Source organism: Trachurus japonicus, chromosome 22 (genome assembly GCF_045865225.1).
Source record: "Trachurus japonicus isolate A0001 chromosome 22, Traja_1.0".
NCBI lineage: Eukaryota > Metazoa > Chordata > Actinopteri > Carangiformes > Carangidae > Trachurus > Trachurus japonicus.
Genome location: NC_140928.1, coordinates 4,378,217 through 4,389,239, shown reverse-complemented (window position 1 = coordinate 4,389,239; position 11,023 = coordinate 4,378,217). Strand labels below are relative to the sequence as shown.

At 39.4% G+C, this 11,023-nt stretch overlaps 1 protein-coding gene across 1 annotated transcript in view; it reads left to right on the top strand.

Annotated features, from left to right (window-relative positions):
• The first annotated feature begins 7,228 nt into the window (after positions 1–7,228).
• LOC146963259 (uncharacterized) overlaps positions 7,229–11,023 on the top strand; it is an 8,808-nt gene continuing 5,013 nt past the window's right edge. Inside the window, exons 1-4 of the mRNA XM_085767995.1 lie at positions 7,229–7,338; positions 8,300–8,388; positions 8,496–8,605; positions 10,693–10,793. Of these exons, the coding sequence (XP_085624121.1) occupies positions 7,229–7,338; positions 8,300–8,388; positions 8,496–8,605; positions 10,693–10,793 (410 nt within the window). The remainder of the gene's footprint in view (positions 7,339–8,299; positions 8,389–8,495; positions 8,606–10,692; positions 10,794–11,023) is intronic.

Sequence of the window (11,023 nt, the reverse complement as noted above, 5' to 3'; positions counted from 1 at the left end):
ATAATGCGAGTACTCGGGGCACCCAAGCGCAGCCTCTAAATAACACATTATCTGCAGAGAAACTCGTTCATTTCACCAATATTTAGTTCTGATAGGCTAGTGCTATTCCCCTCTGAGTCCGGGGTTAGCTGTTATCAACATCCGGGGTCTGTAGGTTGACCTACTGACCTCTGACCTGGATGATGTCATCTCTGAGCTTGTTGCTACGGCTAATGCTACGGTTCATTTCTGCGTGTTTCTGACTTGTCAGAACCAAATGAGCAGCTGGATGAAGTTCAGCTTCCACAGGCTTCCTCTCCTCAACCTGGACTCACTAAAGCTCCGGCTAGTTGAGATAAAAATGGACCCGAATGCCGAAGCGGAATGATTATTATCAGAATGAGCCGGGCGGCGGTCGGAGATGACATCATCCAGGTCAGAGGTCAGTAGGTCAACCTACAGACCCCGGATGTTGATAACAGCTAACCCCGGACTCAGAGGGGAATAGCACTAGCCTATCAGAACAAAATATTGGTGAAATGAACAAGTTTTGCGGCAGATAATGTGTTATTTAGAGGCTGCATTGCGCTGACCCGTGTTCTCGCATTATACGGATATACGCGCCGCTCCACTGGGGCTAATTTCGGCAAAACGACTCCAAATGACACCAAAGTTGCCTGGGTGAGTAAATGATCGTATTTTATGCTAGAAATAAGGTCCAGGTTGTAAAAAACGGAAATTATCCTTTAAGGTTGAAGGGAATTTCTTCTTTAGTTCGAACATTTCAGTGTCAGGAGAGGAAGTAAAAGACTGGGAGACGGATGTGGTTTCAAAGTCAACGGATTATCCAGCATCGTCACATCTGTCCACACCTGGAGAAACATCAGACCTGCCTGGTTATCTTGTGCAGACATGAAGACGGGAGTTCACATCAGCATTTCACCACATAAACACCTTCGGTTTCATTCGTTTTCATTGCCCCCGTAAGTCACAGATGAAGATAAATCAATTCTTAATTATGTTTGTAGAACATCATCAAATAATCAACCAACTGATCTGCACAAAAACCCACTCATTTCGGCTCAAATAAACTAAAGCAGAGAGGAAACAGAGCGATAAAACATCCTGTACTGAAAAGATTTTCCATGATGTGTCCAACAAATATCAGATATTTAACAGATAAAAACCAATGAATCTGAATCAATTTGATTAAAAGCTGTGGAATTTACTTCTACTCTTCTCTCGTAATCACATTCCCAATGCTAACATTTCACTTATTTTAAGTAGCCTAAATTTTCCAGTGCTACAGACCAAGTACGGTGGCCCTGAGAGGTCAACATACTATAGCTTAAAAAATGCACAAATTTAAGAAATGATCTCCATTAATTTGATGCAGGTTTATCACTTTGGTCTCTATTATTAGCTTTTTTAAATGAGTAAAACCATTCTTCATGTTTTAGAAGGTTTAACCAGCAAATGATTAGCTGCCGTCTTTTTTTTTATTTATATTTATTTAGCACAAACAATATCATATAAATAAACAACATGAACAATCAGCATTACTGGGATGTGCATAGGGGAGGTATGAAACCCAAGAGGGCTTATATGAAAACCTCACCCTTACATATTCAAAGATCAAATTTGTTACGGTTTAAAAACAATAACATAGGAAAAAAATTGAACAATAATGAAAAATAAGTAGAAAAGTAAGAGATTAAACAGTAAAATATAAGGAAATAAGGGAAAAAAAATAAAAATAAAAATAAAAATACGTACATAAATGGATAATACAAAACAAAAATAATGAATAAGCTCATAAGGAAAGAGTAAGGAGTAAGAGAGAAAGAGAGAGAGAGAGACAAAAGAAAAACATGACAATAATTGTCTTATGGTTGATGGTACATGGTTTGACTGATGAGGTACTTTTTGAGAGCCTTTTTAAATGATGTTAAATTAATAATTTTTTTCAGATAGTCAGGTAGCTGATTCCAGAGAGAGTCTTTAATAAACAACAGAGAAACATTTCCATCCCTTCTTCTGCGTCATCCAAAAGATGAGTGGATGAACCGATGGTGGAGATGAAGTGGAGATGGTTCATGATTCGAGTAGAAGTCGAGGACGAGGAGGAGGAGGAGGAGGAGGAGGAAGACGTCTCATTCATATTCAACACTCATTCATATTCTCCTCTCATGCTACTACAGGCAGGAAGACCAGCAGCTGGAGACTCTTAACCCCACACACACACAGACACACACACACACACACACACAGACACACACACAGATCATCAACACTGAATTATGTTATTTGGCCGCGACTCGGTCTCCTTCACGAGTCAAAGCTCATTCCAACAGCCATCAACGCTGAGCTGAAAAGAGGCTTTAAATATCTCACTGCAGCTGTTAATAACATGCGATGAATTACGCTGGAAGTGTGTGTCTGTGTGTGTGTGTGTGTGTGTGTGTGTTTTATTCCCCACACACACCCACACACACATTCTCCCTCTCTCTCTTTGTGGTAATTGGTAGTTACAGCTGTAGAATCGTACAGTGTGAAGACGGTAATGCTCATCCTCTTCCCGTCTGAGCGTCGTTGAGTCATGAGGAGAATAGAGGGGGGGGGGGGGTCGGATTATATCTGTTTGTGTAGACGGATAACTAAAAGCTCCGAAACCCTCAGGGGTTCACACACCGATGGCAGAGACATGTTGGTTTTCTTCAGGCAGGTGATTTACGTAAAAAAAAAAAAGAAATAAAACCTTCTGGAGAAAAACTGAAGTGCAAAATTTATAGATTACTCAAAAATGCAACTTTCATGAAGGAGATAACCGTCGATAATTAACTTTTGCAAACCCAGCATAACTAATTAGGTGAGGTTAGATGCTTATAATCAAATCCTTCATGTGCATTAAAGGGCCAATTCAACCATATTACACAAAAAACTTTCCCACACATTCAGTAGGTCATTGAAGCACCCACAGTTTTAGCAGACTCATCATTAAACATTAGGTAGGATTTAATAGTTTTTTTCTGCTCAGATCACTAAAACATTACAGTATAATGAACTCTATTTCCAGTTTTAAAAGCTCTGATATATTAAATAATCATAAAAATTGATATTTCTAGGAATTTGCCATAAAAAAATGTCTTCTTCTTAATTTTCCTTTTGAATAATTTACAAACCGACCACTTTGCAACAGTTGTGTAACTGTAATACAATATAATAGCCTGTATAATCCTTTTTATTATCCAAAGAAAACAGCTCAGCACACAATATTTTTTCATTTCCAAATTCATCGTCTTCATCCTTGTCATCATCATCATCCTCCTCAACACTTTCAACCATGAAGTAGCACAACAGGTTTTCTTTAATCGTCAATTTTTCAACCTTGATAACTCTGAGACATTCATGACATTGTGAACCAGATGTTTGCAGCAGTTTGAATAAAAGCCCCAACAATGAACGACATGCACAAACACAATCCGCTCCGTCTCTCTTCTCCATTGAAACACAATGATTTCTTTTGTTGTTGTCGGCGATTCAGGGACTGAAAACGACATCCGTCATTCAGAACGAATGATATGTTGAAGGGCACAATTGAATGGACTCACTCTCTATATCTGTTAAAAGAGGAAAGTGCTGTAACGTCTCATGTTTTAAACTACAGATATGTAATGACGACTGTTTCAGGTATAAAACGAAGCGCTGGTGGAGAATAGGAGTGCTGCTGCAGCTAGCCTGATGCTTTTGTAAAAAATGATAATAATAAATCGGCGTGCAGCTTTTAGGGTTTACGGCTAATGTGGATTGCATTATTTTTTATTCATATTTTTTTATTTTTGTACATAAACATCTGTCAAAGACCAAAACAATGTAGTTCTGAGTCAAGTCGACATCGGTGGTGAGGTCAAATAGCACAACAACAAACGTTAGCAACGGAGACTTTAGCCGCTACTAGCTTCAGTATTCTCAAATGAACGATAGGCTAAAACTTTAGCGCCATTTCATCTTAGCCACGATAAAACAACAATTCCTGTTGCACCGCCTGTTAAGATTTGCGCTCTAGAACTGCACACATAGCTGCGATTTGTAGTAGCCTAATAGCGGATGTTAGCCAGTAGAAAGCTAGCTAATTAACGCTAACTCTTGAAAACCCTCATAGTCCACAGTTGACGTGACCTCTGTAACCAAAAAAAAAAACTTGTTAGCTGCATGCATGCTGAGGACAGGCGGTCCAGTAGGATAGACTAAATGTAGTAGCCTATAAAGGAGCGGGATTGTTCTTTAAGTTATTTAAACCCTGCTCTGGTTAGAATAAATCGTAATTGGATAGACAACGTTTAATATCAGCACTCCTATTTTCACAGGCTTCAGTTGTGAGTGTGAATAGTGACATGAACTATATATTTACTGCACAGACTGATATATTTTATGCATGTCGTCGACTTGTTGTACAGAATCTATAACATCTATTCTATATTTTTAAGATAAGTAAATGTTCAATGTTCTTAAATATTTATGTTCTTAAGGATTTCTATTGTAGTAGCCTAACACATCTGCATGCTCAAGTTGAATCCAGATCCCAGGTTGTATTACAGACAATCACACATTGTGCTGCAGATGTAATACAGTTGTAATATTCTTGATGATGAAGTGCCTGTAAAACATTTTTGACATGAAACATATCCACCGTGACGAGGGGACGATCCAAATTTGCATGAAGCCTTTCTCGTTATTGTTCCCTATTAGCAGCCTGTGACTGCAGCTGTACAGTAGGACTGCTTGCATGGAAGGTTTTTATTTTATTTTATTTTATTTGAGCCTGTCGAGAGCAGGCGACCTGATGTCAAGGGCCTGGACCGGGGGGCTCGAGTCCAACGTTAGACCAGATTCAGATAGATTTAAGTCTGCAGCAGGTCTACAGGGAGTGAAGTCAAAACAAAGACCATGAAACACAACAAGTTTATGTTCATTTTTTATCTAGGAAACCAAACACGGTTAATGTAAAGGGACAGTGTGACACAATTATATCAGATTTTCCCCTGATTCTTGCACAAATATAAAGCTTTAACATGTATATTGTGGCCTACAACAGAAGAAACTCCTCCTAGTTTATCTTATCTTAGCATAAAGACTTAAAAACAAAGGGAAACTGTTAGCCTGGCTGTGTGGACAGTTCAAAAAACAAACTGTATCTTTATATGTTTATATGGCATGTGCACAAACAGAAACGTAAAAGTGAGTAGACGTAGCCGAGTTATTATATGGTGTAATTACTTCACAGTAACTTAGAATTAAAGTGTTCATACAGTAATTAGTAAACTTGTGATGAAGTGATGAAAGTGTATTTTTGAATTGTGGACGGACCAAGGCTAGCTGTTTCCCTTTGTTTCCAGTCTTTATGCTAAGCTAGGCTAATTACCCTCCTGGACACCAGATTATGACTCAATGTCAAAGTGCTTCTTCAAGACAATGTCCATCAGAGCTCAGACTTCCAGGGCCGTTGTATAGGGGAGAAAGGTGATGATAACTCTAGGGGCCCAGCGCCCAGTGGGGCCCATAAAAAACCCCAGTAGTCTAATCTTTGTATGACTGATTTATTCTGCGTAAGACCCTGACTAATACTCATAGTACACTGTAAAAACTCAACATCTTTCCAAGAATATTTGTCTTATTTCTTGTCTAAATGTCTCATTTCTAGTCAAAACTAATCTCTTTCCACTTAAAATAAGACTCATCACCTAAAAATTAACTTGTTTTTTTAGATAATTTTCACTTAAATTCACAATAGATAGAAAAATCTGCCAGTGAAAGTAAGTTTTTTGTGCTTGTAATAAGGAAGAAAAACTTGCTCCACTATCAGCAGTGAAAATCTGCTTGAAAGAAGTAAAAACTGTCTAAAAACAAGCTACTTTTAATATGACGTGTCTTATTTTAAGTAGAATGAGATTTGTTTTGATTAGAAATTACATTTTGACTAGAAATAAGACAAATATTCTTGCTCAGATACTTGAGTTTTTGCAGTGTAATGCTGCATTAGCATCAAAACAAAGAAGGCTAAATAAAAAACAATAATACATACGTAGTCTAAGAAAAAAAAAGGAAAAGTTAGGGGGAGGGGCCCACTTTAGTATTCTTTAAGGGGGCCCAGAATTCCTAGCAACGGCCCTGCAGACTTCATCCAACTTCCTGTAGACCTGAAACAAACACCAAACTGTGTAGATGCTGTATCTGAAGCAGGGACTGAAGGCCTGCAGCCCCCGGTCCGGGCCGTGCATGCTGAGCCCCCTACGGCGTCCAGAAAGCACTTTTTGTACCAAGTTTTGTCGTTGCCAATAAAACCCAGAAGATCCCCGCTGTGGGAAGGTCTGTCTGCCATCTGTTTTCTCTGGTCCTCCTCTCCTTTCTAATCTCTGTTTCAGATGTCTTAATTCTGAGAATGAGGCTTTTATAATCACACTGAGCAACAACAACAACACACTGCGCCCCTCTTGTAATTGGTGGTAGAGATTTCCAGCAGAAGAGCAGATTAGAGATTACAGAGTTAGAGTCTTGTGTTTTTTTTCAGAGAGAGTTTGACCTAATCTGTGGCAGCAGATGTTTTATACAAGGATTTTACAGCCCTGTTTGTGTTGTTGTTTATTAGCTATAGTGACGTATCAGGCCTGTGTTTACTTCACCTTTAGGTTTTCTGAACTTTGCTTGGTATCAGTGGTTCAATCCAGCGCACAAATGATAATTGATGGTATATTAAGTCGCCGATATCATAATTCCAATTATTAAAACCCTCAAATATTCATGTTTTCTGTTTAGAATAAGGTTGTTGGATTAGAAAGTGTGAAAAGTCACTTTTCATCTCATAATTATGACTTTTTTATATCATCATTATGGTTTTTATCTCATAAATGTTGATGTTTCATCTTATAATTATGACTTTTAATCGACTAAGCATGACTTTTTATCCCATGATGTCGGCTTTTTGTCCCCTAATTATGACTTTTTATCTCATAATTTCTATTTTTCATCACATAATGTTGACTTTTCATCTCATAATTATGACTTTTTTTCATCTCAATGTTGCCTTAATCTCATATTTTTTACTTTTTAATCTCTTTATTATGACGTCGTATACCTGCTGTATTTATTTTCATTCAGAAACGGGCTTCCATATTGAATGAGCTCAGAGCATCTGTGTGAAATGGCTGTTAACATTTCTGTTAGAAAGTCAGAAACAGAAACCCACAACGAGATGCTGCAAAACAGTGACAAGGACAAACAGAATGACCACAGAGAGATGAAAAATAACCACAAAGAGATGAAAGAAACAACTGAGAGAGATGCAAAAAATAGCACAAAGATGTAAAAAGTCATTAAATTACAACATAAAACGAGTCAATTCAGAGGTTTCAAAGCAGAAGCTGTGGCAGGAGCAGGGCCGGCCGCTGGCATAAACACTCTATGTGGTTGTTTAGGGCCACAGCCGTTAGGTGGGGGGCCACATGATCAGAAAGGTACCGGGGTTCATCAAGTCATTTAAACATCCTGAGGTCTGCACGTGCAGCTATGAGCTTTATATGTAATGTGAAGTCCATATTCAGCTTCTTTTATCTCACATTTGAGACATTTGGTGAAAATAGAACGGCAGAATGACAACATTTGTGCTCAAAAAGCAATCTTACAAAATTTTATTTTAGACTTGTTTTCTACACGTATCTATTACTGTATTCATATCCTATTTCAAGCACCAAAACAGTTCATTCTCATGACTGAAGGAGTGTTTTCACAAGGGATTTGAAATTTTTCCAAAAGCAGACTTCAAATTTCGAGCATTTGGCCTAAATTATTTCTTTCTACAGTGTTCTAGGACAAACTGGCCTCAGTGTGCTTACAGCGGAGGTTCTAATATTTAGACATAAAACACTTGAGTATTGTTACATCTGCAAGTATCTTAAAAGATACATTTAAGAAAATATGTAAAAGTCGAGAAAATGTCCTCAAACCTCAGAGGGCATAAACACGTCTGTATTCAGTTTTAACCAGTGATTTGGTGTTTGTGCTTAGAGTGCAGGGCCACAAACAAAAACCTTGTTTAGGGGGCCACCAAAATCCTAGGGCCGGCCCTGGTTGCCATAAAAGATGCAGAGGAGGGAGGAGGGAGGAGGGAGGGAGGAGGATGCTGCTGCAGCGTCACCGCCGCCGCCGCGCTTACTCAGTCTCCTAGCAACAGGAAACATCTGCCTCCGCGAGGACCAATCAGCGCGCAGGAGGAGCGGTGTGTGTGTGTGTTGTTCTCCTGTTGCGGTTGAACGGGATATTTTAGGAGGCTGGAGAGCAGAGAGCGTCTCACCCCGGAGGAGCCGGAGCTGGAGCTGGAGCTGGAGCTGGAGCTGGAGCTGGAGCTGCCCGTCAGTCTGTCCGTCAGTCCGCGGTGGTGCGTTTGCGTGCGGGAACCGACCGAGAGAGGCTCAAACTACCACACACACACACACACACACACACACACACACATCTTCAAGCCGATGGTCGATGTCGCGCCGAGGAGCGGAGGACATCACCGGAGAGGAAGGCTGCTGCTGTGACTGTGACTGGGATTTACTCCACCGCTGCCGGACTGAATTATTCAAAGGTGAGAGAGAGAGACTTTTACATTAAAGGCAACTTTCATTTCATTTTCGATTTATTTCATTCATGGTATGTAGCCTACATTCTCACATAGTTGCACATATATTTCAAAGGAGGTTAAATCGAAAGCAACTGGACTTAGTTATTTGTCTAGGAAGACGTTTCAAATAGTGAGTCTCCACACCAGATAGTTGGACCAGTCCCAGCCTGGTCAGATGCTACATGAACTGATGAAGCCTCTTGGATGAGAGGTGAAACGTCTTCCTAGACAAATAACTAAGTCCAGTTGCTTTCGATTTAACCTCCTTTGAAATACTATGACCTGAGCAAATGAGAATATGCACCGGCTTAGTTGCACATATACACTGTGTACACATTTTCACCATGAATGAAAAGGAGCAGGATGAAGAAAACTTAAAATACCTGCCCCTCTCTGTTGTTACAAATTTCATTGGCTTACTTCAACACCAATATTATTCTCTGTTTCAAAATATTAAAGATGATTAAACATAGTAATGACAAAAAAACAAACAAACAAAATAACGGTAGACACCACTCGTCTTTCTCTTTCTCCTTCTTCTTTTTTGCAGATACTTATCTTTTCTTTTTAAACAAATTAGGCTATGATGCTGCTTTCAAACACAGAAGGAAATAAAAGTGATAAACATGGGGCGAAGAGATGCATGCAAACTATGATAAAACACATAAAAACAAAACTGAAAATGCAAATTTGCAACAGATAATAGATCAGAATATGCTGTAAATATAATGTTTACTATAAGACATGCAACTTAACACAGAGAATATCTCAAGAGGAAACCGTCGTTTTCCAGATTTGACTATTTGGATAAAGCCTGCACGATCATAGAGGTCACAAAGGTCTGATTTCTTGGTTTCTTTAGCTCACAGTTAATTTAAATTTTGCAGATTATACTGTATGTAAATTAAAAGTGCATTAAATCAAATTCTTATCATTCAGTTGTTAAAAGTTCCTTTATCGGTGCGGACGGTGGTTTTTTAAAGGTGGGATTGTGACGCCGTGCAAAAACTGCTTTTAGTGGAAATGTTTTCTGCAAAAGGTTAGACATGCACATACACATACACACACACACAGAAAGACACAGAAAGACACAGACACACACACTTCCCACGCATGCAGCCTCGCTCTCTCTCGGCTCACGCTCATCCATCATCGTGCGTCCTTCTTCTCCCACAGATGAAATATTCAGGCGGCAGTTGGATGTTTGTGTGAGTCACTGCAGCAGCTTCAGGGAGCCGGTGTGAATGTTTCACAACGATAAAGCTTCCCACTCTGTGTTTATGATTGATTTATGGCATCTTAAGTAACAGCACCCCCCCCCCCCCACATGCACACACACATTCAATAACACACACACACACACACACACACACACACACACAACACCCTCTCATCCCTCTTCCTCCTCCCTTTGCTCTTTCTTGAATGCAGATGAGCCTCTGAGGACAGGAGGTTTTAAAACAGGACATCACATCCCAACACTGAAGAGGCAATAAAAATGCAAATTAGAAGCCCAGTTTATAGCCTTTATCAGATTTAAAACAAATAAATGAAGTGAAATGGTTCCTTTTCGTTCTTTTTGAATGTATTTTCTTTATTTTTCCTCGTTTCTTTTGTCATTGTTCTGAATATTTTGTCTTTTTCCTGCACAGATCTGCACACACTCTATATCTACATATAGGCTTTAGGTTTCACTCTGACTGTAGTTGCTGTGTTCATGCTCATGTGGTATATTGATGTGTTGATGAAAAGAAGGGATCACCGCTGACACGTCTTCTCTTCTATTCAAAAAAGAGTTTATTACAAGAAAAAGAACAGTGTCTAAAAATGCCGAATCGTATAGAGCATCTCTGGTGCCGATATGAGATCTCTCTCTCTCTCTTGGCCTAAAGCTCTAACCTTATTGACCTATCCCTTAACTTTTAGGCTAAGAAAACACCATGAAAAACATAAGATAGTTCAAGATATTAAAGCAAAAAAGCTCATGTGGATAATACACTACACTCACTCTGCTTCTATCTCCTCCTCCTCTTCTCTGTTTCCCCGTCCAGGAGCCTGAGGGCGATGTGGAGGCTCAGATCCACTCAGACGCACTGATTCAAACTCCAGTCAGAGAGTCTGAGCGCCGGCTGTGGACCGTCGTCAGCAGCAGGTATAACAATCACACCTGCAGGGCGTTATTCACAGAGACATGTCAGGTGCAAACAGCATCGTTCAACACAGCAGCACAACAACTTTACTGCCAAATTCATAAATTTGACCCAAAAGCTTCCCCAGATGCTGTTTAGATTTACCTGCTAAGGCCCTCTGCCAATATGCATTCATGTTTCACACTTTCTAATACATTTTTTGCTGTTAAAGAGGAACTATACAAGATTTTTT